The sequence below is a fragment of the Alternaria atra genome, assembly GCF_907166805.1.
Source record: "Alternaria atra isolate CS162 genome assembly, contig: 22, whole genome shotgun sequence".
In the NCBI taxonomy this organism is placed as follows: domain Eukaryota; kingdom Fungi; phylum Ascomycota; class Dothideomycetes; order Pleosporales; family Pleosporaceae; genus Alternaria; species Alternaria atra.
The window spans coordinates 1527576-1555435 of NW_025091320.1; the positions used below are offsets into that span (position 1 = coordinate 1527576).

At 51.3% G+C, this 27860-nt stretch overlaps 10 protein-coding genes across 10 annotated transcripts; 3 read left to right on the forward strand and 7 right to left on the reverse strand.

Annotated features, from left to right (window-relative positions):
- Positions 1–295: 295 nt before the first annotated feature.
- On the reverse strand, positions 296–3864 carry ALTATR162_LOCUS3277 (uncharacterized protein; the record flags this gene model as incomplete). Its single annotated transcript, XM_043310883.1, has 2 exons — positions 296–3682; positions 3730–3864. The coding sequence occupies 2 exons, from the start codon at positions 3862–3864 to the stop codon at positions 296–298; spliced, it is 3522 nt and encodes a 1173-aa protein (XP_043166818.1).
- A 448-nt stretch (positions 3865–4312) lies between these two features.
- On the forward strand, positions 4313–4626 carry ALTATR162_LOCUS3278 (uncharacterized protein; the record flags this gene model as incomplete). The annotated part of the gene is made up of 3 exons (XM_043310884.1): positions 4313–4327; positions 4378–4487; positions 4539–4626. The coding sequence occupies 3 exons, from the start codon at positions 4313–4315 to the stop codon at positions 4624–4626; spliced, it is 213 nt and encodes a 70-aa protein (XP_043166819.1).
- A 158-nt stretch (positions 4627–4784) lies between these two features.
- ALTATR162_LOCUS3279 (uncharacterized protein) lies at positions 4785–5891 on the reverse strand (the record flags this gene model as incomplete). The annotated part of the gene is made up of 1 exon (XM_043310885.1): positions 4785–5891. One exon carries the CDS (start codon positions 5889–5891, stop codon positions 4785–4787), a length of 1107 nt encoding a protein of 368 aa, XP_043166820.1.
- Positions 5892–7015: 1124 nt separating this feature from the next.
- ALTATR162_LOCUS3280 (uncharacterized protein) lies at positions 7016–11952 on the reverse strand (the record flags this gene model as incomplete). The annotated part of the gene is made up of 2 exons (XM_043310886.1): positions 7016–8116; positions 8167–11952. 2 exons carry the CDS (start codon positions 11950–11952, stop codon positions 7016–7018), a joined length of 4887 nt encoding a protein of 1628 aa, XP_043166821.1.
- Positions 11953–12412: 460 nt separating this feature from the next.
- Positions 12413–15541, forward strand: ALTATR162_LOCUS3281 (uncharacterized protein; the record flags this gene model as incomplete). The annotated part of the gene is made up of 3 exons (XM_043310887.1): positions 12413–12482; positions 12677–15044; positions 15100–15541. 3 exons carry the CDS (start codon positions 12413–12415, stop codon positions 15539–15541), a joined length of 2880 nt encoding a protein of 959 aa, XP_043166822.1.
- Positions 15542–15758: 217 nt separating this feature from the next.
- On the reverse strand, positions 15759–16577 carry ALTATR162_LOCUS3282 (uncharacterized protein; the record flags this gene model as incomplete). Its single annotated transcript, XM_043310888.1, has 1 exon — positions 15759–16577. One exon carries the CDS (start codon positions 16575–16577, stop codon positions 15759–15761), a length of 819 nt encoding a protein of 272 aa, XP_043166823.1.
- Positions 16578–17850: 1273 nt separating this feature from the next.
- ALTATR162_LOCUS3283 (uncharacterized protein) lies at positions 17851–18651 on the reverse strand (the record flags this gene model as incomplete). Its single annotated transcript, XM_043310889.1, has 1 exon — positions 17851–18651. One exon carries the CDS (start codon positions 18649–18651, stop codon positions 17851–17853), a length of 801 nt encoding a protein of 266 aa, XP_043166824.1.
- A 2276-nt stretch (positions 18652–20927) lies between these two features.
- Positions 20928–21680, reverse strand: ALTATR162_LOCUS3284 (uncharacterized protein; the record flags this gene model as incomplete). The annotated part of the gene is made up of 2 exons (XM_043310890.1): positions 20928–21563; positions 21615–21680. The coding sequence occupies 2 exons, from the start codon at positions 21678–21680 to the stop codon at positions 20928–20930; spliced, it is 702 nt and encodes a 233-aa protein (XP_043166825.1).
- Positions 21681–22258: 578 nt separating this feature from the next.
- ALTATR162_LOCUS3285 (uncharacterized protein) lies at positions 22259–26118 on the reverse strand (the record flags this gene model as incomplete). The annotated part of the gene is made up of 4 exons (XM_043310891.1): positions 22259–22286; positions 22342–23140; positions 25098–25779; positions 26014–26118. The coding sequence occupies 4 exons, from the start codon at positions 26116–26118 to the stop codon at positions 22259–22261; spliced, it is 1614 nt and encodes a 537-aa protein (XP_043166826.1).
- Positions 26119–26612: 494 nt separating this feature from the next.
- ALTATR162_LOCUS3286 (uncharacterized protein) lies at positions 26613–27653 on the forward strand (the record flags this gene model as incomplete). The annotated part of the gene is made up of 1 exon (XM_043310892.1): positions 26613–27653. One exon carries the CDS (start codon positions 26613–26615, stop codon positions 27651–27653), a length of 1041 nt encoding a protein of 346 aa, XP_043166827.1.
- Between the last annotated feature and the right edge of the window lie 207 nt (positions 27654–27860).

The window sequence follows — 27860 nt, forward strand, 5'->3', positions numbered from 1 at the left end:
GTAGGCGAGTGATGACTGGTGAAGCATCAAAGTTTTGAGGATTGTATTGTGTAATGGCGGATGCAACAATAAGAAGACCAAGTTTCACCGATTTACTCTTTCTGTCTCTCTCCCCCTTGCATGTGCAGTGATTGGTGACATCAAAGATCATGAGCAAGACATAATTTGTGAGTACGTAATTGACGATTGGGCATGAACAACAACAACAAATAACTATTTATCAACTACAGCACCATATTTGAACGCCACAAAATGCTACTCTACTAACATTGTCCTGAGCACCCACTCTCTACTTCTACTTCCTCCTCTTCCCTCCACCACCGCCATCCTCACCCTGATGACTCCTCTTCTTGCCCTCCCTCGCCCAGTATTCCTGCTTCTCTCGCTTCTCTCGCTCCGCCCTCTTCTCCGCGTTCTCAGCCACCTTCTTCTTATACGGATCCTTTCTCTCCTCCTGCTTCTTACGCCTCTTCTCCACCTTGTCATTACGAATAGCGATGACCTGGTCCATGAGTCTACGGGCCTTCTTCTCCTCGCCACCGAGGACAACAGCGCGTTTCTGCATGTACGTTTGCTTCTTCTGGGGCTTCGTTGTGGCGATTTGAGACTTGAAAGGGAGGTCTGCGGCGAGTTTGCGGGGCACACGGAGCGGGTTGAAGACGCGTGTTTCACGGACAACGGGGCGGTAGGCTGAGTTTTTCTCCGAGGGCGTGGCGATGCCGTTTTCGTAGCGAACCAGACCTGTTAGACGCATGCCTTGCCACGAGGTGCTTTCGCCTTCTTGATCGGGAGTGGCGGGGTTGAGCAGGTTGGTGACGGCGTTGTAGAAGCGGCGGGGCTTGATGGGGTACCAAGCTCGTAGGAAGACGATGTCGCTCATGAGGATCTTGTCTTCAAAGGTGGCACGGAAGTTTCCTTCTGGTTTGCTTAGTGCGCGCTTGATTTGTCCACGGACACCAGAGACTGTGCGTATGCTGGCGCCTTCAAACTTTGCGATTTCGAGGCTCGACTTGAACATGTCTTTGATAAAAGCGGTGTTCTTGAAGATCTTGTAGGGATGGCCGGTGAGCTTGAGCTTCTTGACTATCTCGGTGGACTCGTCCACGTTGAGCACGACACCCGTTGCTGCAATCCTAAAACCAGGTGTCTTGTTCGAAAGAGACTGAATGCAAACGAATCCAGTGTTCGGGGCGACTAATGGACCGTAGAATGTACCGAAACAATGCATGTGTTCGGGTGTATACTTCAACATGCGATTCCTCGTCCGCGAATCGGAAATGCTGTAGATGGGGGTGGTTTGGAAGCGCCGCCAACCCAAAGAGAAGATGAGGGGATCGTTCGTCTTGAGGATCTTCTTATGCCACCTGTGGCGTTTAATGCGGATCTGGACGAAACCAAAGCGCTCTTCAGTTGGCGTCAGGCCACCAATGAGAACAGGGAATCGTGGGTTGAAGTGCGCAGAGAACTCGTAAGGTACGTTTTCGAGTACGATACGTGCGTATGTACCCGCCTTGTGGCCTTCAACACGAACACGGGATAGTTCATCCAGTTGGTCAAACTCGGCGCGGTTGATGTCGAGCTGTTTCTGAATCATCGCTTTCTGTGCATCGTACCAATCGTCTTCACCAAACTCTTCCTCTTTGTCACCTTCTTTCCGTGCATCAGATTTGTCGTTCAGGAAGCCTTCGCGGTCTTCTTCCTCAAACCGAAGCTTCAATTCTTCTTTTCGTCGGGCGTTCTTTTCGCGCTCTGCTTCGATTGAATTCGCTTCAGCCTCGGCACCGGTTTTCTCAGTCTCGCCACCGTGCTTTTCGCCAGTCTCCAAGTCCTCAAACTCGCCGTCACCCTCATCGTCTTCGTCGAAGCCCTCAAAATCATCGTTCTCTTCGTCATCGTCACCGCCCTTGTCGTTCATATGACCGGTAGCAAAGCGACCCAAGAGAGCCTCGACGTTTTCCTCGTCCTCCCACTTTTCTTCCAGTTCTTGGTAGTTAAACTTGGGGATGTATCGGTCTTCGGCGTTGGCAGCATCGTCAGCGGTTCTCTTGTTGAAGAAGCCATCATCTTCGTCACCCTCTTCTTCGATGTCTTCCTCGTCTTCGTCGCCTCTCCACTTCTTGATAACCTCTTCCGGTGCAAGATCCATGTTATACATCATCTTTGCCAGGTCTGTGACACGGTATGGTCGTTTTCGTCCATGTAGTTTTGCAGCATTCTCTCGGAGGTTAGCCTTCCACCGTGCGCCATCTTCAGCTTCGTCTTCATCGGAGTCTTGCGAATCGAGGTCACCTTCTTCGAGGTCTTCCAGATCAGGTTCGTCGCCGGATATCGAACCTAGATCAGAATCACTATCTGCGAAAGCTACATCCTCAGCAGCATCCGCCTCCTTCTCTTTGCGTGAGACTTTCAGCTTGCCGTTCGGTGGTCCGTTGATGTCGAGGAATCCAGTGTCGTCTTCGTCATCGTCCGCATCGCTGTGGTCCTGCTGCAATTCCTCGTCATCGCTGTCGATTCCCTCGAGATCCTCATCGTCAACCTCTTCAGCGTCTGCTGCCCTAGCTGTCCGCTGAGACCGTCGACCCGTATCCGCAGTATCATCCTCGAGAGCCTTCTTATCCACAACGTCGCCATCCTTGAAAAGCCTGAAGTTTCCATCGCCTTCACCGAGCAGCTTCCGCCCACCCTGTAGTCCGATCATCATTTGCTCGCCCAGTCCCTTCTCTGAATAATCAGCCTCAGGATCGAATGTAGCAGTCTTGACGTCGATGTAGACAGCGTCTTTATCGACTAGCACACCGCCGACATCCGACATTGGCGCATACAGAATCTTCTGCTTGTCGCCCAGTCTTGTGCGCTTCTTCTTTCCGGAAGCCTTCTCGACGGCTTTCTCCGCAAAAGGTGTCGGGCATGGGTCGGGTAGCGCTTCCGTGGAGGTGACTGTGAGATCTCCAACACCGGGTATATGTACTCTCGATCCTCCAGCGGGGAAGTTTGTGCCACGTAGATATCCGTACAACGCTACCGTGCGATCGCACTTCGGGTTCTGCTCGATATCGGTCGGAGGCGTAATGTCTAGGAATCGATCCGCCAAACAATACGGATGAGAATTCCTCCATACCAACGGCCTCGGATTCTTCATGACGCTCAAAAACCTCGAAAGGTTCATAATCTCTCTGTCTGGGTACCGTCCATTTACCACACCACTGAGGTAGAAGAGTTTTGCGCCCTGGTACAGCTCGCTCCAGAATCTATGCTTGAGTCTCTTCTTTTGCAGCTTAAGCGTCTCTTGTTTCCTGAACAGATCCAGATGTGTCAGAATTCCGAAGACATTTCCTGGCATACCACTTGCGCTCAAGACGTTCAAGAACTCCATAGTCTCCATCTCGAAGCCGTAGTTGCCGTCAATCATCAACAGCACTATATCCACCACTTTCGCGATATCGATCATGCTGGCGAGCGAGTCGGCGGGACATTCTAAGAACGTAAGACGTCTGCGCTTCGAGGTGACGACTGTGAGGGGACCGGTCGGGGTGGAGAGGGTCTGCTTGGTGTATCGCCTGATTAAACTCTTGATGAGGGTTGTTTTCCCGACACCCGGAGGACCGACGACGCCGACGATAATTGGGGGAGCTTCTTCAGGGAGACGGTCAACGAGCGGTACATGAAGGCGCTTTTCTTTGACCTGGACATGTTAGCCAAGGTTGACGCAGAGCTTCAAGTCTGGCATACTTCTGTAGAGCGCGCAGCCTGCCTCTTCAATTTACCCGGCGCGGAGAATGCGAAAGCCTTGGGGTTCTTGTCTCCAGTATGCGGTTTCTTCTCTTTCTTGGGCCGATGTGGCCGGTTGCTCTGTGCGTCCGCCATCTTGAGTTGTTTTGTTATCTCACTATCAGACCTCAGTAGAAGTCGTCAAAGTGGCGTAGAGGGTCGGGACTCGTCGCGCGCAAAGTCAAAGTTCAGCGGCAAGTAACTTCGCGATCCCAACTTTTTCGACGCTAAGCCATGCGCTAAAGTCGCAGCTGCAGGGATGCTCTTATCGATAAGGAGACGCGCCTCCCACGTACAGTGGTGGGGCTATGTCTCACATGCTCAGATGGTGGCATAGTCTGGACAGCGCGCACGTCATCGTCAGACGCCGCCTATCCAAGGCTCTAAACTGCTTGTTGACAGGGTCCTCGGTCTACGATAACTGAGGTATATAAGACACTCATACGCTTGAACCTTCCCACATCAACACCGTAACACAACAACTTGATCTGGCACTAAACTACCCCTCAACTAAACAAATAACCCCTCATACAACTCTCCAAACATGGCTCAGTTCAACGTGGGTCCTGACAAGTCATGCTGCAGGTGTTATCGTACTAACGATCCAAGATCACCCTCAAGAAGGACGCTCCCAAGGAGGAGCTTGAGGCAGCGAAGAAGCACGTTACCGACCAGGGCGGCAAGATTGTCAACGAGTTCACCCTTATCAAGGGCTTCACGTATGTACCGTGATGCCTGAAACTCCCCGTAACACGGCTGATACCTCACAGTGCTGAGATCCCCGACGACGCTGTCTCAACCCTCGAATCCAACGAGCACGTCACCGTTGAGAAGGACTCCGAGGTCCGTACGCAATAGAGCGTTTACACAGCCACCGCTGATGGTTCCACAAAGATCCAGATGTAACGCAATGAGCAAAAGTACGAGGGAATGATGCATGAGCAGATGATTTCATGGGTATATAGCAATAATCAATAGCCGTGCCAATAACATCCCCTCTCCTTACCCTGACATCCTCATTTTTGACTCCTCTCTGCACTCTCCTTGGCCTCCTGCACAGTGTCTACCCTTCCGACACCCCTCAAACTAAGATACACGTCGGTACCCCATCCCCAAAGGCTCTGTACCGCGATACCTCCACCAAAGTACTCTGCGTAAGCCCTACCCAGCGGCAACCCGTAGCCTAGCCCCGCCAGACTGTTGACCCCATCACCTCCCGCCCCCGAGAAAGCGTTCAGTGCGTCCATGCCGTTGGCTGAGTTGTTACCACCTGAGAGGGTCGAGGTTGCCTGCGCGTCGTTGAAGGTCGTGAAGCTGTAGTCCCAGATGTGTGCGAGGTTGTCGGGAGAGATGCCACCGCCTCGATCACGGATTCTTATCGTTACGCCGGGTGTGCTGTGCTTAAGAGGAAGGATGTTCGAGTCGGAGGGAGGAGATGTAGGTGAGTTGTGGCCTGTGAAGCGCTGCGAAACTTGGTCTACGTTGCCTTGGTCCTCGTTGTCAATCTTCTCGTTGCGAATATCTTCTGACCTCTCGCTTCTTGCATCCTCAGGCAAGAGTTCTGGAAGCGGGGCAATCGTGACTTCGATGGGTTCGCGCTCCATGCCACTCTCTACCGTCGCGCGGAATGCATTCTTCAGTAGTTCAGTGATGATGTATTCGAGGTGTACGGGTATGTGTGCGAATTCATATTCGGGCTCGCCGTTGATCACAATCGTCGGTCGGACGCCGTACTTCAGCTCGCAGATCTCGCCCACGACGTTCGCGCAGTGGTCTACGATTCTCGCAGGCCTGAGCCTAGTGTCTATAACGCCGATGTATCCTGGGTTCTCATCCACATCATGCATGATTTCGCAATGCGGCTGACTAGAGAAGTGTAGCGAGAGATGTTGTTCGGCAATCAGTCTTGTGCCTATGCGCGCTCGCAGGTGCTCGTCCAGAAAACGCGTCACATCCTTTGGACTGATGTACTTCCTAGCCTCTAGAAAGCCTCTTGCCAGTATACTGATCGTGTTGGCATGTGTTTGTACCAGGTCTGCCATGACCTCTGTAAACTTGACTTCCTCCTCCAGCGTCGTTATCTCCTGCTCAGCCCATGGTAGAAGCGTCGACAGGCTGTGCATGTAATTCGAGTGTATCTTTGACACATGAGGATTAGATACAACGATGAACGGGAGGTTACGAAGCGATTGTATTCGGTGCGCGAGACGGGCGGGGAGGATCGAGAGGGTAAAGTTTGCCGATGTGAGGAGTTGTTGGGTTGTGAGCGGCGGCCTTCCGTGTCTGTTGCGCACGCGACAGTGTTAGTCAGGGTCTTTGGTAGATGCATCTGGAAAGACATGTCTGACAACACTCACTTGACGAGATCAGCGAGCGTCAACGGATGCAACGGCAGGCTCGCCAAATGCGAAATGTCGTTGTCGGTAACCGTCTTGGTATGCAGCCTTCGGTAGGAGCTCGCTCTTGCAAACAATGCGCTACTCGTCCTTCTAGCCGTGCGCGGACAGCACAGTCGTATCATTTGCGACTGAATGATGAGAGGCCGTTGAACCTGCGCCATGGCTCTGTGTGGCAAAAATCTGCTGCTGGCTTACTTTGTGGGTTGGTGCTGGAATGACACGTCGATCAAGTTGCGAGAAAGACGAATCCTATGACTGCCAACTGAATAGAGTCATTCAAGCGCAACGTGTGGTAGTAATCAAAGCTATAATTCAATCGCCATTACGAGTGGTAGTTGTCGTCTTACGTTGTTCGGATCCGCTGCGTTCCATTTCGGCGGGAGCAATTGAGTTGTGGGGGAAGCTTCACCAAGCTCACCTGGGCATGCGACATGCGGCATGCAAAGTGGCGGGTGGTCTGATGTCATTCGTTCAAATCCAACCCTCAAAGGCCAACACTTGAACAAGACATCATTGCGGATAAGGACTATGCACAAGGAAACAAGATTTCCAAGTACGCACCGTGTAGTTTCAAATAATGTACCACAACACATCTTATCATTTTCTTTCTGTAATTCTCACCATGACATCTGTAGTTTTCCGTCATATACAATATAGTGGAAGCAAACAAGAACTTTTACTCTAGGCCAAAGCCGCTCCAGCGACGCCATGCAATGCTCATACTCAATCCCCTCGTCATATGGAACAAACCCGAAATCAACAAACTTTTGTGAGGTAATCAAGCCTCTGGGTATATGTATGTTAGACCTGTTGTAACACCAGAAACAATTAACTTTTGGCACACTGCATCAAACATCGTGTGAAGAGCTGCTAATGGAACTGCGACTAGTACCATCGGTAATGTGCGTCGCGATACTCATGCGCTGGAAAGGTGTGACGAGATTTTGTTCGCGTGACGGCGGACTCGACAATCCCTGACTTCCCGCTGGTGAAGAAGGTGGTGGGTGGCTTGGTAGGGCATCGTTTGCGCCGTAGCGCTCTCGCAGGCGCTTGATCTCGCGAAGTCGGTTACGCCAGGATGATATGGACTCGCCACCTTCGCGAATGTACCACACACTCGAGAAGACGACTGCATTGATGGCAATAAGGCGGCAGTAATCAGCAAGGTACTTCCCACACAGAATCTTGGTCTCTACCGCAGGCGATATGTCGGGGAAACCTGACTTTGAGATGGTTTGGATCTTGTAGTAGCGATTCCTGCCGTCAGGGTCCGCGTCTAGTCGACGGTCGACGAAGCTGGCCCTTGACTCCGGGGAAATGACAATGTGTACGTAGTTGAAGGCGGACGGGAATGTGTTGAAGTCGTAAGGTAACCCAGAGTCATTGAAAATAATGTTGACAAAGTCGTTTCCAATATGTCGCTTCTTGTTTGGATATGTCATGTCATCATCGCGGTTGGTTGGCATCATTGTAGGAATATGGAAGACGAGCTCCATGCAGCGGTCGCGCCAACAGTAAGTAAACTCGCCGTCAATATCTTCGCGTGTGTCGAGACCACCGGTATTGAACTTTGCACCCTTCAGACGGCACAAGGTGCCCAAGTCACTGAGGAATGCGGTATACGCCGGAGACCCCATGTCGTTCATGAAGATGTCCCTCTCGTTCGTCTGGCCTTCGCCGATGTATATAACACCCACCTTGTAATTGTCTACCGTTGCGATTCGGTCGAATGTAGTAATGGCACGGCGTGTCGGCTCGTCATCGGGCAGAGGGATAGGTGGATTGCTGAGATCGAGAGGCGCGTAGAAAGATTGGAAGATATCGTCCGGCAGAATGCCGACATAAGTGTTGGAGTAAAACGCTTCGGAAGCAAGGCCGATAGTGATTGGCACCTGATGTCGGGGTGGCGAGGTAATCAAGGGCCGCACTTTAATAAAGCGAGTACCGCACTACTTGCAGTTAGCACATGTACATCCCATTGGCAATTCGAATAACGTACTGGTCGACGGGTCGTGACAACGGAAGCACCTGTCCTTGCCGCAGTCTCTATTGTTATAAGAGCGTTACCCACGATCCAGGTCTTCTTCCAGACCTCACCATCGCCAGGTTTGAAAGAGCTCTCCTCTCGTGTCGTCTCATCGCGATCTGTATATGCCACCATATTCATAATGTCCAAAATGACCTGTCCCTGCTCTTCCATGACTTGCCTTCCAGAGCTATCGGTGTAGTATAAGTTCTTTGTGATCCATGGTATCTGCTTCGGGCGATCCTCCATCTTCAACGCCATGAACCAGAAGGTAATGACGTGATACGCGAGTGAATACAGGTACTGGGGTAGATCGTCTTCGACGCTTCTTGGCTTGTTTGCACTAGAGTCTGACGATGCCGCAAAGTCTCGTGATGCACCGCTATGCCGCAGGGTCCGGTGCCCACTTTGTAACGAATGCCCATTCACCGTTCGGTCACGCTGGTCGCGTATGTGTTGTAGGTATCGGAAGCACACACCAAAAACCAACTTGAACTCGTCTTCGCGAAAATTCTTGAAGAGCTCTGGAAGACGTGCCAACGACGTGAGGAACTCCAAGATGTGTATCGCCGTGGCCGGCTTGGTAATGATTTGCGACATTTTCTGAATGATACTATCAAGTGACTTGCTGACCGAGAGGGGGATTTCGAAACAGCAGACCGATAGCGCGTGAATGCACCATTTAGAAGTTCTGTCCCATTGCACGATTCCCTGCAGGAATGCCTTGACAAGATCGTCTTCTTCGCTCTTTTCAAAATACTCATGATAGCTGATGATGATAGTCAGTATGTGAAACAGACACACAGCAACATCAGCCTTTTTTAGGAGCGTGTGCGGCGGAGGTTCGTGGAAGCTCGCATTCCGCACCTGTTCACAAAGAACATTACGCAGCATTTTGAGCTGAGCAACGCAACTGCGGACTAGCGCTTGGTTCGAGAGTTGAGGTCCAAGATGGACGAGTACGTAACTATAGATCTCCCAATCGGGTGGTCTTTGTAGAAGTGAGATGATCAACTCGAGCCACAACGTAATCTCCATGTCCAAGATGTCATCACTAAGGGGATACTTTGCCGCGTCAATGTGGGAGAACACGACCCGGCTACAATCAGATGGAGGTTCCTCAGGTAATCCTTTAGGACCAGGATACATCCATAAGGGGGGTATCGGTTTCGAAACACGACCCGCCGGAGCAGTTGAGCGGCCTGTATGTCGATTGAGGGAAGAACGAGGACTCGAACCAGAAGTCTTGCGTTGATCCCGCCACGAAGAAGTGTCTTCTGATCTACTATGGTCACCCGCTGGGTTCTCAGTCATCCTTTCTGGCGCAACAGCTGTTTCCTCCGTGCGGCAGAGCTCAGCAGCAATTCTCTGGCCTTCTGGATCGGAGCTGACTATCAGAGCGTGGCGGGCATCAGCGCGCAAACGGAATAGTAATTTGAGGGCAGTAAGACGCGCATCATGTGCATAAGCGTCTCCTCCAGCAATTTGCCGTAGTAGTTCGTAAAGGATGCGTGTCTTTTGCGCCGAGTGTGTCACGCTTCGAGTGAAGAGCCGTACGTAAGCGGTAGCGATGACGTTGCAAGGGGAGCATCCATCTTCCTTGAGAAGAAATGGATGAGATTGCCATGAGGGCAGGGAGGATGCTGAGGCAGTTTGTAGGCGGTCCAGGCGTCGCTGTAAGATGAGAACAATGTGTGAGAACCGAGCCGTTGGTGCTTGGTCAGCAACGTTCATCGCAAAGTCTACTAGTTCCTGCAAGACTTCAATGTCCTCTTCCTTCTCAATTCGATCAAGAAGGAGCTCTTCTGACTCCAATACTATCTGGCTTGAACACAGCAGCTCGACAGCATCATGCGTTTCCCGCAGTGATTGAATTACGAACAACCGAAGTGAGCGCGGTCTTGTAACATCGTTGAAGATACCAGCGACCAGACGGCGGCAAAGGTCAAGCCAGCCGCTATTTGAAGGGTTTAGGTAGCGTCCGGTGGCAAAGTACCGTATAACTTTCTCTGCAGTCGCATCGCTTATACGGTGCGAAAGTTGCAAGAAGAGCTCCATTACAGCCTCCCGTTGAATGAAGTCGAGTGCGTCGCTCATGTGGTCTAGTCTGACCAAAACTTGATATATGCCGTCATCTGGGTCACGTCGGAAGCGTTCCTGGTGGAGTGTAGAAGCATCGTTGTCATGCTCTGCTCTGCCTGCGATTGGTGAGTACGATGTAAGACATAGCGGAGATGTATACCTACCAACACTGGACGAACTGTCTCCATGAGGTGATGTCTGTCTTTCAAGGACATCCTTCTTTGTATCGTTCGCATGATCTACTGATCTAGTCGTTTTGGCACAAACATGCTCATCGTCACGTTCCGCACATACACGTATAACTTGTAGCATGTCTCCTAAGTCACTCTCGGCAAGCAATAGGTCCCTCATGCCTTCTTGAGCCAGAACCGCATCTATCAGACTAATGATAATCTGTTCCTGATCGGTACCTGGTATCTTGATCGAAGCTTTCAAAGCTGGGAAAAGCAAGGACATGGGCACTTTGGGCAACTCGTTGCGACCATCTTCCAAGAGAAGAAGGCGCAACACCAGAGTTGTGCCTCTGTACATGCTTTCCAGCTTCCTCTTGAGTCCGTCATTTTCCAAGGTCTCTCGGCTTGGGCCGTCCAAGAGCAAATGCAGCAGTTCTGATATGGCGGCTTGACCAACGTGGGATTTGAATAGATTGCTTAACGTATTCCAGGCCTGGTCTTGAAGTTCGGTAATTCTCTTATGGATTTCACACAAAACTTCGAGACAAATTCGGAGTGATCGCCTCGGTATATGAACATAGGTGATGATGGTGTCGAAAAGCTTGACGCCGCATTCCACATCAGGCCGATGAGTCGTAGCCCTGCAGATGGCAACTGTCCGCCGTATGAGGAGATCAAGATCGTCGTCGGTGAAGACTTTGGCATTGAACTTGCAAATATCGGTGGCATACTGGAATGCTCGGAACATGTTGGCGACTTCTGGCGGTGGATTGGCGGCACTCCTCTTCCCGTTGGCTTTACCCCTCATGCCACGGAAGGCATCGCAACTGGCCTGAAAGCAGCTGTCCAAGGAAGTCAGGATGAAGGAGACCATTCCCGACTCGCAGGAATCGATGTCGCGTCCATCGTTGGTGAGGGTGGTAATGACTTCAAGTCTCCTGTCGAAGAAGCGGTCGTTCTTGCGCAGACAGGCAGCGTCAAAGAAGAGGGTGCGCTCGATGCTGGCCAAGTCGGACAGGGACGCGCAGCTCTTCAAAAGCTTGTACCCCACCTCGGCGACGTCGTCTGGCTGTTCGGGAAGGAGCAAGTCGCTGGCGACAGACCACAGCCCCAGTATGTTCTGCACCGGGTACGCCTCGAGGATGTCGCATATCCTGTCCACGGCCACGGCCCGTTCAGCGAATGGACGGTTCCGGCGCAACTGCTCGATGAGGTCGTCGAGTTCGGGCGGTCCGCCCGTCACAGGCTTGCCCGTCCGCTGGCCTGTGACCTGGCTGATGCGCTGGAGGGTACCGTCGGCTGAGTGCGGGCTAGGGATGGAGCCGGGACGTACGGTGCCCAGCGAGGGAGTGCGCGCAGGAGTGCTTGTGGCAGACGAGACAGAGGGCGGCGGCGTCGGGCTCTTCAGACGACCGCCGGTCAGAGAGCGGAAGGCTGTGAAGAGTGCCTGGGTGGAGGAGCGGCGGTCGGGCGTTTGGGGGACATGGTCGGCCGGCGGAGACATGCGTCCCGGTGTCGCGGATGAGTTATGCCTGGTGAAGGTGGTGTAGACTCCAAGACTACCACTGCAAGGGCCAGAGAGAAGAGCTATGAGAGTGGCGCAGGCGCATCGAGTCTATCATGGGTGCTGGTCGGCGGAGAGGCGGGGCTGGCGATGGTGCCCATTTGGGTGTGGGGAGGGAAGGAGGCTGCACGGGACGAGGCGGCGACGGGTCACGCCTGGGGAGAAGACGAAGTAGTGGCGTGCTCGGCGGTTCAAGAGCAGGACAGCATCTCATCATGTCATGGACGCTCTCTCGGAAAATCATCTGGGGTTATGTACCTGATCCCTGCCCACGCCAGAGCTCCTAGGCCTTAGCGCCGTAAAGTGGGACACCCCAAACAGCAACCATTTGCCAAACATTCGACTTCTTTCTCACACCAAGCCACCCGCCTACACACTCTGCTGCTTCACTCTCCTCACCATGGCCGCCGACATCGCTACCCTCTCCCAGCTGCTGCAGGCCAGTTTGGACCCTCGGCAGAATAAGCAGGGTGAGTACCATTGTTTACCGCGGTGCTCCATGTGGTGCAGCCCCAGACTTCTTGTCAAAGGGAATGCGCGTGTATCTGGACGTGTATAGGACGCCGGGAGGATACGTCTTGTACATGTCCATGTATGCGCATTTTGCCAATTTTGCCCCTCCATCTCTCAACACTATTCAGCATCAGATGCTAACTTTTCATAGCGGAAGAAGCAATCACGCAAGAGCAGACCAAACCCGGCTTCTCTCTTAATCTCCTCCAAATAGTCGCTTCCGACGCGAACCCGCAAACCACACGCCTCTCCGCCGCGCTGTACTTCAAAAACTTCATAAAGCGGAATTGGGTCGACGAGGATGGCAACTACAAACTGCCCGAGAGTGAGGTTGTGGCGATCAAGAGGGAACTCATAGGCCTCATGGTGTCCGTACCCGCAAACTTACAAGCACAACTGGGTGAAGCCATTAGCGCTATTGCCGACAGCGACTTCTGGCAGCGATGGGATACCCTGGTCGACGATCTGATCTCGCGCCTCACACCCGACAACACAGTGGTCAACAACGGTGTATTACAAGTCGCACACTCCATCTTCAAGCGCTGGCGGCCGCTGTTCCGGTCCGACGACCTTTTCACCGAGATCAACCACGTCCTGTCAAAGTTCGGCACTCCCTTCCTCCAACTGCTCGAGAATACCGACGCCCTCATCACAAACTCCCAGGGCAACCCCCAGCTACTCAAGAGCGCCTTCACAACGCTAGATCTTCTCATCAAGCTGTTCTACGATCTCTCTTGTCAAGACTTGCCTCCCGTCTTCGAAGACCACATCGGCATCATCTCAGGACTCCTGCACAAGTACCTCGTCTTCGACAACCCCGCACTACACACCGACGATGACACCGAGTCTGGCCCACAAGAATACGTACGCGCAGGCATCTTCGAGGCGCTCATGCTTTACATCCAAAAGTACGAGGACGTATTCGGCACACAGCTCGGACAGTTCATCGAGAGCACATGGAGTTTCCTCATGTCGGTCGGCCTCGAGACAAAGTACGACATCCTTGTCAGCAAGGCGTTGCAGTTCCTCACTGCAGTCGCATCCACACAGCACGCCGAAGCCTTCAACAACCAGTCCGTCTTGGTTCAGATTATCGAAAAGGTCATCTTGCCCAATCTCACTCTGCGCGAGTCTGATGTCGAACTTTTCGAAGATGAGCCGATTGAGTTCATCAGGAGAGACTTGGAGGGATCCGACAACGACACTCGCCGACGTGCTGCCACAAACTTCTTGCGTCAGCTCATGACCCGCTTTGAGACATTAGTCACAACTACCTCCCAAACGTACATCGACGCCTATCTCCAAAACTACGCCCAGGATAACGAGAACAACTGGAAGTCAAAAGACACCGCAGTCTACCTTTTCACCGCCATTGCCGCCAAGGGGACTGCTACTGCCGGCCAAGGAGTCATGAGTGTGAACGAGAATGTCAACATTCTAGAATTCTTCCAGACACACATTGCAGCTGATCTCCAGGCACAAAACGTATCACCCATCTTGAAGGTTGACGCTATCAAGTTCTTATACGTCTTCCGCAGCCAGCTATCGCCAGATCTCTGGCGGGCTGCATTCCCCCTGCTCGTAAACCAGTTGGGCAACGACAACTACGTCATCCACACATACGCCGCTATCGCTGTCGAGCGTGCTCTGTACATGACCGACAGCAACCGACAGCCCATCATTCCCAAGACAGACGTTGTTGGGTCATCGAAAGACTTGTTGGATCATCTGTTCAAGCTCATCACAAAGAGCTCCGCGCCGGAGAAGATTCAAGAGAACGAGTTCTTGATGAAGTGCGTCATGCGAGTGCTCATCTTCATCCGCGACGGTGTTCTACCGATATGCGAGACCATTCTACAGAGTTTCATCAACATTGTCAAGGTCATTAGGCATAACCCCAGCAATCCTCGCTTCCAGTACTACATGTTCGAGGGCATAGGAGCACTTGTTCGATTTTGTGCACCAAAACATCCTCAATTCTTCGAGGAAAAGCTCTACGAGCCATTTGCTGCCTGCCTGCAAGCCAATGTTGAGGAATTTTCCCCTTACATCTTCCAGCTCTTCTCCGCGCTGCTGGAAGCAAACCCTTCAAGTGGATTGAGCGAGTACTACAGAGGCCTGTTTGTTGTCATTATTCAGGGCGCAGTCTGGGAGCAACGTGGTAACGTACCTGCGCTGGCCCGTCTGCTGAGTGCAATGGTTGCCCGCGACGCAGACAACATCGTGGCGACCAAGCAACTGGAGCCTATTCTGGGTATCTTCCAGAAGCTTGTTACCAGCAAGGCGCACGAAACGTACTCTTTTGAGCTCATCGAAGCTGTCGTCGCACACATCCCAGCTAACGCGCTGCAACCCTACTTTGCTACAATCCTCCAGCTGATGCTAACAAGGCTGTCGAACCTGAAGACTGAGAATTTCCAGCAGCGCTTCATCGCGTTCTATCACTTCGTTTCGGCACGGCTGGACAAGGGACTTGGCACAGACTTCTTCATCGAAGTCTCCGATCAGATCCAGAAAGAGTGAGTGGTCTATGTTCTCCAAGATTTAGGAAGCCAATTGCTAACTTCGTAATAGCATTTTCAAGCCCATCTACTTGACTGTCATCCTTCCGGACACCCAGAAGCTCGCACGCCCAACCGATCGCAAGACTGCAGTTGTGTCTTTCACGAAGACACTGGGCGATTCGCAAGCCTTCGTCGACCGTTACCCCAAGGGTTGGGCCCTCACGACCCAGCGCCTGATTGAGTTGCTGGTCAACCCGCCTGTGCCCACTTCCGCAGACGACATCATTCCCGATGCCGATGTCGATGAGCTTGGTTTCGGTGTCGGCTTCACCCAGCTAAACACTTGCAAGAAGGCGCCGCGTGACCCCTTCCCAGAGATCACCAATGTGAAGGAGTGGGTAGGAAGTTATCTCAAGGACGCGAATAACCGCCACAATGGTCGTGTCGCCACTATAATGCAAGAACGTTTGGACGACACTTCGAAGCAGGTCTTGGCCGGTTACTTGGCCTAGAGCTGCGGGCGCTTCTAGGAATTATTTACGGGAACCGGGAAAGACAAATGCATATAATTGCATGCGGGGTTGGGCGCAGGAAAACAGCTGAGCCGGCTTTCTAGGATTTAGGATATGATACCAGGTAGAAAAAGTGGTGGAGTTTTCAACAAGGAACAAAGCTGAATACATTTTCATAGAGCACACACAATGTGCATGATCAAATCACTGCATTCGATCAAGCGTCTTGCACCTCATAACTCACCTTGGTGACCCCCTTTTGCCTCTTAATGTTCCTGAGCACGATTTTCCCACACTCTTTCAACTTCAGTACATGCGTACCTCCACAAGGATAGCTTCCCTCGCTCCCTATCTCCACAACCCTAACTCCATCTTCCTCATCCCCTTTCAAAGTCTCCATAACCCCCGTACACTCCTTCTTCGCCCTTTCTTCATCCCAAAAGTGAATTTTGACGTCCATATCTGCAGCAACCATGTCATCGACTCTAGCCTGTATCTCAGCCTTTTTGTCACTTGGAATAAGACCTAAGAATTCTACAAAAGCTGCGCCAGGGTAGTGCGACGCTTTTCCGTCGACGACATCGGGGGCCACGGAACCGGAGCTTTTGAGGTAAGCAACAGCAAGGCCGATGACGTGGCCCGCGGTGTGGATGCGGGAATGTAGACGGCGTTTCTCTGCATCAATTTGCTGTTCTGCGTCGACTCCTTCTCCTTCAAACTTCTTGTCTGAGGAGGCAAAAACACCCATATGCAATATCGCGGGATCTACCTTCCGCACTTGATGCACGTGGAATGTTGCGGATCCTGCTGAAATGGTTCCAGTGTCTGAAGGTTGGCCGCCGCCTTGGGCGTGGAAGATTGTCGAAGGAGTTGTTACGACATAAGGCTCTGTTTCGGGTGGTGGTTTGAAGAGGGACTGGGTTTCTGGGGACAGGGATGATAGTGGGTGAATTGAGGTTATGGGAGAGGTGTGGGTGTGTTTTTGGCCATCTTTTTGGTAGAGGGGGTCTGTTCTTTGGGATAGAGGGTCTGCCATTATGCTGAAAAGTCTCAGAGTATGGGACGTAGGATTGATGGTGAATTGGTAGTAGATGTGGCGAGTTGTTGATACTCGTTTGGGTGTTCGTATTGTCGTGCCGCGGAGGATCGATAACGGTGGATATCTAAAGATCGTGTGGCACATGCAGCGAATTATATGCTCACTCAATGAGAACAAAATGAGATGGAGTGACCTGCAAAAGCCAAGGGCGTAGTAGCAAAAGGAATCTTCGAGATAATTTGGAAGCGCGAAGTATGGGTCGGAATTGCGCCCTTGGGGTGTACATGCGCCTTACCGCTTTAGGCAGGTACGAATGTCTGTTCTGACGTCTTCTCGTGTGCTGAACAGAGTAGGAACACTGCTTGTAGTCGAAGACATGCACATTCACAGAAACTCATGCGCTTTTCGTAATCATGCAATCTGTTGGAACGATAACAAGCATAGACAAACAGCGCTGTGTTGACGATGTCGTAGCGCTAATACCTGCCATCCTCCGACTTCGGGACTGCCTCTCCCCTAACCCCTCGCAGTTGCGTACAGTGAGTCTACAACCCTCAATCTCCGTTCCCATTGATGCCCTTAGAGATACGCTGTAAGCCCACCTCCTCGCAATGCTGCTGTATAATAGCTTGTGGGTTGAGCCTCGCGCTCCACTTCCGTGCCATCACATTGATCGCCAAAGGTCTCATATCCTTGGCTGCTTCAAAAGGCTCTCTATCGTCCGTGGAGCCACATCAATAAATGCGCCGAGCTAAGACTGCCGTACTTGTTCGAGAGAAGACAGTCCAATCTGTGTAGTCTTTCTGTAGGTTCATGTCTAGGAGGACTATCCAGTGAAGGCTGCACGCCCAAGGAACAATCTGTAGCCTCAACTGGCACTCTTGGCACAGATCGCTGCTTCGTCCAGTATAGAGCTCGGTCATAACGTTTCCACAGCAATCGGTATTTGTTGGCTGGTTGCAGTGCTTGTATTGGTTCATAGCGAGTTGCTTTTTTGGTGACATGGCTCGAGCAAAGTCGGTGGCTTCATGAAGATATAGGGAGTGTTAAAACCAAGGTACTGCCTATGGGTTTATTTGTATAGACAGACACTTTCCTGTCCGTAGGACTGCACTTTCTTCACCTTGTGTCGCACCTTCTAGCATACGTGTATGGTACCTTGTCTATCAAGCGAACCACACTTGCCCTCAAATTCGAAACACAGGACCCAAATTTTCAGCAAAAGAGTCGAGGTGATATGTATCATCATGGAGCATAGAACGCGACACCCTCAGGCAAAATTTTCGTCGTTCATCTCGCGCCTCAATGTTGCTCGACCGCCATTCCGACCGACCTCATTCGACCAGTGAGCAACAACGGGCTTATCCGCTATTTGTGCCTTCCTTCCGAGACCTATCATACTCGTAGCCCCCTTCTCCGCCTCCCTCTTCTTTGTTGGCGTTCTATCCGCGTTAAACCTGTCGTCTCCTTCGAAAGTCCGAGATGAGTTAGGCGCGTCTTTGGCGAAATCTGATACGTGGTCGCAGTGCAGATATGTATTTGAAAACGCCTCGGAAAGCCTGGGTTTGGCCGGAGTAAGCGTTTGATAACCGGACGCCATGAAATAGTCGGAACGAGGCCCTAGAGATTTTGCGACACGAAAAGGTGAGCCTTCGAGGTGCGCATTGGTGGGACGGTGGCCGGGGGGTGCTAGTTTTCGCATGATAGGTGTCTCTTCACGTGCAAGAGATGAGGCTCCAGGAGACGATGGTAACGGTATACCATCGTCGTCTTGTCCACTATTGACATCTGCCTCTACCAACACCTCTTCTTCCAGCCAAGCATTGGCGGACCTAAGAACTACGAGAGCCTTCAACTTCTCATTGGAATAGAAAAGCCAGATTGAGACGCCTACCAGTGTGGTCAGGAAGAGAGTATAGGCCTGACCACTAGGATCGAGCAGCCAGTATTCCAAACTGGTGCCGCGGAAAGTATGAGTGAAGCAACCTATGAGCCGGTCGATCGAACCTTGAACGAAGCGCTCAAGTGAAGTAGGTTCATTGCCGTTATTGTAGACTAGCAGGGTAGACATTTTATGCAAGGCAATCACTGGTATTAGGTGAGAAGGTTGAGTGGTGAGGAATTGAGTCAAATACGCCCTTGTGAGACTAACGAGGTGATTGGAGAACGCGAGCTATGATTGTGTTTGCATGGGCATGTGGGCGCCGCACGGTCTTCTCAAAGTGAGTGAGACAATCATCTCCCAACTCCTGGCGATGTCTCAAATAAAAAAGTTCATCACTACCAATCAAAGCCTGTGAAGAAGAATGAACCACTAAGTATTCGGCCGACTGCCTCATAGGAAGACCCAATTCATAGTGCGTTATGCATTTGTTGGGACAACGACTTGAACATTCCCGTGCGGTACAGTAATATCGTCCCGAAAACCCAAAATTATTCCAGGACAACAATACTCTACTGCTGGTATCAGATGCCACAGATGTTCAGCTTTACATCGTCCAAATCTTTCCAGAAAGAGATGGGATTGCCCTTGACGCAAACCGGTCCCGTTGTCCTAGCTCCACCCAACCTTCCCAAATGCCGAACTAACTGTCCGCTTATCTGACTGCGGCAGCTGTGAAGTGACTATCGGAACGCTGAACAGCGATCTTCGCACTAGGGGTACCTCCGCAGGTCTACTTGCCCCAAATACCTGGCGCTCCAGGAATGGATCTTTCATTCCCTCTTTCTTCCATCTTTCTCGAACTAGGTTAAACTCCATTCCAGGTGGAAACTCAGGAGTCCGTATACGTCGATGTTTGCGTGGTGATGATCTGAACAGCTCGAAGCGCTGCGGTATGTACGATAGCATCAGACCTGAGGGGAAGGCTGAACGACGTGACACCAAAAGGAGTACACGCACTGTGCCCACACGTCCATGTCACTGTTTACTATTATAGCGCCACCACAATGTCTCAAGCACAGATCAGCATTTTACTCAGTTTGTTCGTCGTTTCACGCTCCCCTCTCAAACCACTTGTTTCAGAATCTCTATGCAAGTAAGCGCTGCATGGAAACCCATCCGCGCGATTTGGGACCAATCTCCATGGAGTATTTCTTCACCATTATGTTAGTACTAGCCGTCACATTGCTCGTGCTACTCTTCATCGTTATTGTGAAGTACGAGATGCGTAACCGTTCATTCCTGCGATCTCGATTACAGGCCGGGAAGCAATCTTGACTTGTTGTAAGCTATGGAACGTTCGTTGCATACTTCACATACGAATCCCGACATGACAGTAGCTGAACAAGCTGTGTGAACCGTGTATCACGTTGTGTCTTCGTCTGAGAGCATTCTCTAATGAACTGGACCTTCAATTCTTCTTCTTCTTTGGAATGTTACACTAGCATTGTGCGAAACTGGGTGGAAAAGCTCCCACGTTCGAAGTATGAATAGACGCCTGCAATGATAGGGTGTAACATCCCTCCCTGAGTGCTGGGACACCCGCAGTGCTGGGACAAATGAGGGGTACTTTGACTTCTAGCACTTCGCTTTCTGCGCGCACGCTAATAATCTTAAGGAAATCGTGATACTTATGTACTAGAGCTATCTGTTAATATATTTTAACACGTTTAACTAAAAATTACATCGCTATCGCAGTCCTTTTTGCGTAACTTGAAGCAGACCTTTCTTCCGTGCATAACAGTGTTGCTTTACTACAGCACTATACAGAAGCTTGCAGAGTCTAAAAAAGCTCTAGAAAATCGCGATTATGTCGTAGAGATCTTGTAATAGCGTGGTGAGCTACGTTCAGCCTCGTAGCGCCTGCAACGCCCATGTTTATGCATAATCGCATTCGTAATTAGTACCTTAGCTCGCGTTAAGCGGCTCTAAACATCTTACGTTATCGTCTTCGCGTAATCTATTTCTAGCGGCTATTAGGGCTGTGGCTTAGCTCTAGCAGTGTGATGGGCTGGAGCCCAGTTGGTGAGTCCTCGATAATATCTCGGTCACGTGCGCGAGGCGCACTGTCCACAGATTCCGGGTGCCCCCCCTGAGCACCCGGATTCTGTGTAAGCGAGCCCGGCAGAAGGTTATCCCGAGCCGCCGCCCCCTGAACGACCTTCAGAACCCTAGCTACCTGTAGTTCTCTTCTCTATCGAATACAACTCCAGTATACCTGTGCGATAGCTCCCTGAGCGTAGCCCCTTACAAGCAGTTAGTCTAGGCGTATAAACTCTAACGCAAAGGTCGTTCTTAAGGGAGATTACTAACAACAAGACCTGCATCTTATACTAACTATATTCTTACTATGCTGTAAAATCTATATTGTGCTTATAGTAAACTAAATCTAATAATGCACAACACTAGAGAATCCTAAGCAGAACCACACGACCAGATACAAGCCCAAGACAAGCTATGTTCTCGCGTACTACGGTCGAGCTTAATCGATACTCTGGCGGAAGCCACAGGAAGCGTTGCTGGTTGCGCAATATCCACTGATCCTGCACTACAATGTATAAGGATTGCGGCTGCGGTCTTAAGAGCGATGTGACAACAGGGGTTCGAGGCAAAGGAATATCGCCCTGGTTCGTGTGAAGTACCTGGCCACCTGGTGAGAAATCGATATAAGTAATGTACCCAGAAGAGCTTCCGAGCGTGCTGCGACACGTCCCCGACCCCACCTCCCACAGCCGCACTGTCTTGTCGTAAGATGCTGACGCGACCAGCTGCCCGTCTGGTGAGAAGGCTACCGCGCTAACTCGGGAGGAATGGCCCTCGAGCGTGCTGCGACACGCGTCCCAGTCTGCTTCTTTCATAGACAGCATCTTAACCCTCTGCGGCACTTGGTCTACAAATGTTTGTCGTATTAGGCTCCTCTCTGGTGCGAACACGAGTGCGGAGCAATAGATCTGTAGTGGCGCATCTGTAAGCACAGATTGGAACCGCAGCACGAACCGCTTAGCGTCGTAAAGAAAGTCTAAAACTAGCTTTGCAGACGGCTGCGTTGCACGTTAGCAGCGAAGTAGGAAGGTGTTCTGTAAAGATCTTACGCTAGCAAGTGCCTGAAGGCTGTCGAGCAGGTTAACGCATCTGCTTAATTCTCCTATAAGGCTCATGGCCTCAAGCCAATGAAGAAGGTGCTGTTGCAGAAAGAGGTGGGTCGTGTCTCTATCGAGGATATCTTGCTGACCCTGCTTAAAATGATCGACCCAGTAGCGACATGCATACTGCAGGTCAGGTGACAAACTACTAGTAATTCTCCCCTCGTCAATCTCGCTCCTTAGGGTCCCGGGTCCTGGAAGGCTGCACATGTCTTGGTATAGGCCGCTTGGTCCAGACATAAGCTCAAGGCAGCGAGAGGCGAGCTTCTTGTGCGTGCTTTTCTCATCTACCCAGAACAGGCTCTTTCCCTGCTTCTGAGGGTCGACGAGGAACTCGCGAAAGGACAAGTGCAAAAGACGAACAGGCGCGTCCTCGCTGTCAGGAACACTAAGAACAGAGTGCAAAGAGTCGAGTCGGCACTGGATCTCCTCTTGTGGGACTTGAAGCAGCCGGGCAAGTGAGACAGCAGAGAGCGGGCTCTCGAGCAAAATAACACTGCCTACAACTTCTCGGAAAGCTAGAAGCCACGTCTCCTTCTCGTCTTCCTCCTGCTCACTAAGCAGCTAATCGAGCACAGGGAGATAGGTCCGATCTAGCTGCGAAAAGGTCGCCTTTTGATACTGCAAGATCTTGTTTAGAAAAGCTGTAGAACTGCTTCCTCTGCTACTAACATACCGACACACGGTAGCAGCGTAGATGAACAGCGGCACAGCTAGTTTAACCAGCGCGAGGATCTGCTGTTGCGCTGGCCAGTCTGAGGCCAACTTGCGTTCTTTTCGTATTACACCGAGCTCATGCTCTAGGAACAGACGGATGTCGTGTTTAATCGTGTGCCTTGGTACTTCGTGGAGGACTAGGTCCTGGTATGTGCCATTTGGCATCTCCCTGAAGCCTAGGCGGATATGGAGCTCTGGCCGGCTAGTCACCACGATCCGCAGCGGCACTAGGCGAACGTCTTTCGTCTGAGCGAGCAGCTGGAGGATCGTTCGAATGTCGGCTTCTCGCTCACATTCGTCCAGCGCGTCGATCACGATAACACGCGCCAAGGCCCGCGAGCGAGCCTGCTTTATTCCTAGGAGTGGCTGCAGTATCAGCTTCTCGAACTGATCTTTTAGAGCTTTGTGAGCGATAGTCGAATCTTCATTAAGCGTCTTCCTGATACCAGTTAGCATACCGGGCTCGCAGGCGACTAGACCAGTAGCGATGGTGGTAAAGAACCGTGAGGCATTGCCGCGCTCGCCCTCGCCTTTCTTGAAGAAGAAGCTTGCTCCGAGCTGATCACGGCTAGCGAACGACTGAGCGACCGTCCGTGCTATCGTTGACTTTCCTGTGCCCGCAATGCCACTTAGCCAGAATATGGACTTGCCATCCTTGCTGTTCGCCCATGTTGTGATCTCGTCTAGCAGCTCGGTGCGTGTGTTTGGTAGACATCGTGCGTTGTGCTCTTCGTTGTGGGAGCCGAAAGAGGCGCCTACTACAATTGGTAGATTAATAGAGTGGTACTCTTTAACCTCTTTTCGCAATCGATCTATGGCCTTCTGCCACCCTTCGCCGTATAGAAGCGGCATCTAAACGTCGAAGATGCCTAGAAGAGAGTACGCTGCGTCTTCCTCGCGCTTCGTGTTGCGTCCTCGTGCCCACAGCATACGTCCGTCTACAGTAAAGCATGTTATTGGACTGCCTTCAAGCGCTTGCATAGCGATGCTAGTGATCCCATAAAGAGTCTGCTTCAGAGACTCCTTGTCACCAAGCCGCTCTCTATCCTTAGAGAAAAACTCAACGGATGCTGGAGCGATAAGCTCTTGAAGTGTCCAGCCTCTTGTAAACCACCTGCTCTTCCTAATTACAGGTTTCCGCTTCCTGTGCGCATCGCCGCCTTCTCTAGGAGGCTTGCTAGAAATATTAGAAAGATACACGTAGCACTTTTCCGCATTTTTATACCAGCGAAACATGGAAATAATCGCTTCCGAAAGTTCTGCATTGTTCGACTTGTCGATGCAGCACGTGTCTATCCAGAAGTAGTACAGACTATCACGATTAGCCTGTAATGCGCAAAAGCGGATTTTGTCGTATCCTGTCTTGCTCTTTTCGCTGTTCTTCATTAGATCGTCGAAGGTTACTTCTTGGTCCTCGTCCCAGGTATGAGAGAGTATCGCGTAGGACGGGATCTCATCGTCACCGATCAAGTCCTTTGTCCAGGAAATCTCGCCGCTACTTGTGTAGTGTAAGAGACGCATCGCGTCGTGAACGGAGGCTGCAGGGCTAGCGGCAGCGGCAGAAGGATCGATGGGGCATGGCGGCCCGTCCGCTCGTTAGGGACAACGGTCGTCGCTGGTAGGGGTGGCGGACAGAGTACGTCGACTTGGGTGTTGGACTCGAATCTAACTTAGCAGCTGCGCAGAAGGTTCGTGATAGCGACGCGCTGTGTCGCGGGTGCGCGGGATGGGAGGCGCAGCCTAGACTGAAGGCGAGGCTGCAACATGCTGAGCAGCCTGCATGCTTCAGCCACGCCAACGGACGTGCAGATACTTCTCGCTTGGCTCATCGAGATACAGCAACCCAGAAAGTGAGATGTACATGCGTTACCCTGGCTTGGTTAACAAGAGCAAATGTGGCCATGGTCAAAGAGCATCGAGGTGCGTATAGCTGCTCGAAGAAAGGAGCGCTAAACAAGACGCGCTACATTAGATGTAGTTAAGCCTCTGATAGCCACAGATAAGTTAGCCACAGTAAGTAAATTACACTCGAGACAATTACGTGAGACGTGCGGGGTCGCCTTCTACGATCTTTTGCACGTACAGGAAGTTAGTATCTAGCCCTAAGAACCTCCTGTTAGCGCGGTAAGCTATGATCAGCCTCGCGCGTGCTGCAAAGCCTGAAGATATGCAGGGTCGCTACGCAGATCGCTACTTCGGCTACTGTTAGCCTCTCAGCAGTGCTGTAGCAGAGCAACGCTGTTGTGCAAGCAGTAAAGGTTGTTTGTAACATTCGCAAGAAGGGCAGCAATACCAACGTAATTTTTAGTTAGGAGTATTGTAATAAGCTTACAAACAGCTCTAGTATATCGCTGATACAAACTTACAGCGATTATTAGGGTGTGCGAAGAAAGCGAAGTGCTGGAAGTCAAAGTACCCCTCATTTGTCCCAGCACGGCGGGTGTCCCAGCACTCAGGGAGGGACGTTAACTGTAGCCTCGAACTGCAGTGCGCCAGTCATCTGCTCAATCCCGCTCAAATATGCTTCCGAATGCGAGGCAGCACAAGAGAAATGTCAGTTCAAGATGAGCCATTTTCGATCTTGAAATGTCATACTCTGTTATAGAACTGTCAGCATCCTTCCTCATCGTTAACGGTTTTGTCTGCGCGGATCTGGACCGTAAAAAGTCGTAGTCGAGCAAGTAGTCTGAGGCATTCCTCGCTCCACCTCAGTACCTCCCGTGTCCACATCCTCATTTTCCACCACGAGACTGGCCGCTCTTCCTGCTAGCGACTGGATACGGTCATTTGCGGGTGGATTCATGTTTCCTACATCAATTTTTGTACCGCCTTGAGCCGTTATATCTCTCTGTGTTCCATTATGCTGGTACTGAACGAATCGTACTGGTGGCCGCGAGTTCTTTGGAGGGTCGAGCCCACCGTACCGCTTCCTGAGCTCATTAAGCCCAAGTTCAGTCTTTCCGATGATCTCTTCCTCTTCCTCGATGGCTTTCTTAAGTTGCTCCCATAATTTCTCAACTAATTCTTCCGGTTGTGAGCATCGGCTTCCGCTACTCTTTGGTATTCGTACAGGAAGAAATTCTTGCTGCAGCTGCGGGTTCTCGTCGGGATACAAAAGGGCTCTGGGCGGGCCCTCGACGTGAGTATATAAACCAATACCTGTTACGTAGGGAGTTGCACCGGGCGGGCAAGGGCTCTTGAGCGCGTCGATCAAATCAGCATTCATACGGGCTTTGCGTACGGCTGCCTCTTCGGGTGTGAGAGGTGTGGGACTGGCGGAGGGTGCGTCTGATGCAGACGCATTCGTGGCGCTCTTCTGATGCGAGACTGTTGTTGAATTACTTTCGGATGCTATCATGGCAGCCCGATCTGAATTGATACGATGTGAATTGACGGTCTGTCGCATGTTAGTATTTCTGTTTGAGGCTGTTGTGTGCATGACCCGGTAGATGTAGGTTGTCACATTGATATCAAATGAAACAGTTATATTAAGGCTCCCGTAATGTGGTGTAGCATTTCGATCTCTCCTGCTCTTCGAATCGCTTGTATTCACTGGACGACTGGCGGTGTTAAGCAGGTGCGGCTGCGGTCTCCCCGTACATGCACTCACGGCATACAGATGAAAACGTACTCGTCTGCTATCTCTGCACTTGACTAACGGCCCTGCCATAACTTCGTGGTTCAGGGCGACGACACTGCTCTTGTCCACTCGAGACGTGAATGTACCTATGAACATCGCGTCGGGCTAATGTCGTGTCCCGAGATCTGTATCGATAGTGGCCGCCCAACTAACCCCAACTCATCATAGTTCCATTTCCTTCCAGATGCACCATCAACACGTCATTACAAGATCGTCATCGATCCGTTCCCGATCTGAACCCCACAGCATTCAGGAACGCGCCAAAACGAATAAGTGCTGACATCAGGACAAAATGACACTGGCTACCTGCCTCCCCGGGAAGCGGCACGTCACTGCACGCCATGACCTCAGATCTCTTAACCTAGAGGGATCGTGGCTGCTGTCCCGTAACACATGTTGTGACCATGCAGTCTACAAAATTATTTAGAGGTGTTATTCCCCTGCGTAGCTGCAAATCATCTTCCTTAATCACATCAACCCTACCACGTGTATCCATTACCAGGATCACATCTACTACTTCCAGACCTTATTCGTCAACTCCGCCACACAACACCGACCGCTTCAAGGGCCCAGTCGAAACTTCTTCCACAATGCAGACAGTAAAGAATACCATTGCCGAGAATCTCGGTAAAGTCGTTTCTGGCGCCCATGACCTCGCTCCTGCAGATCAACAATTCTCCCTCGAGGAAGTGCCCGACCTTACTGGCAAGGTCGCTGTCGTAACCGGTGGTTCAGAAGGAATCGGGTACGGATGCACCCACACGCTTCTCTCACGCAACATCAAGAAGCTTTTCATCATCTCGATGAGCGAAGACATCATCGAGGATGCTCTCAAGGCAATCAAGGAAGAAATGGGAGAAGACAAGGCCAGTAGAGTCGAATGGCTAAAGTGCGATCTCGCAGACTGGGAACAGGCAGGCAAGACCGCGTTCGAAATTGCGCAGAAGACGGATCGAATTGATATTTTGATCAACAACGCTGCGCGTGGTATCATGACATACCAGCTTTCGAAGCACGGTGTTGACCTACACATGGCGCTTAACCACATGGGCCACGTCGTTTTGACCTCTCACTTGCTACCCTTGCTCAAGTCCACAGCCGAGAAGGGTGACAAGGTTCGTATAGTACAACTAGGGTCCAACGCACACGAAAATGCACCCAAGGACACAAAATTCGAATCCATCGACGAGCTAAACACAGACCTCGGGCCTATGGCACAATACGGGCGCTCAAAACTCGCTGCCATCCTATACGCTCGCTACCTAGCTCGTCACCTCTCGTCTTCTCACCCCAACATCCTGTCCAACACCACACATCCCGGTTTCGTCGAGACAAGGCAGTCAGTCGACCACATTCATGAAGCCTACCCGCTGGGTGGCTATGCAATGAGCTACGGCTTTGCACCATTCAAGAAGACTCAGTTCGAAGGTGCGGTGAGCACCATGTTTGCGGCGACCAAGACAGAGGGTACGGGCGAGTACATTTGCCCGCCCGCGATACGGGAGCCGGGTAGTGACCTGGCGAACAACGATAAGTTGGGTGATCAATTGATGGATTTGACATGGAAGATTGTCAAAGAAAAGACTAAGAGTTCGAGCGCTGATAAGGGATGTCCGTTCAAGACGTATTAGAAGAGCTCATATAGACCATGTAATGACTATTTAATCAAATCATATGATCAAATTCACGTGCTGGTTCAACGCTCATTACATCAGATGTTACGGTTTAAGATTGGAGAACCTTGCGGCCGTAATTCGTTGCGTCTCATTCCAAACAACTATGGTATCGCTCGCTTGGCGCCTTGCAGACTGACTGAATCCATAACCCACAACAATAAC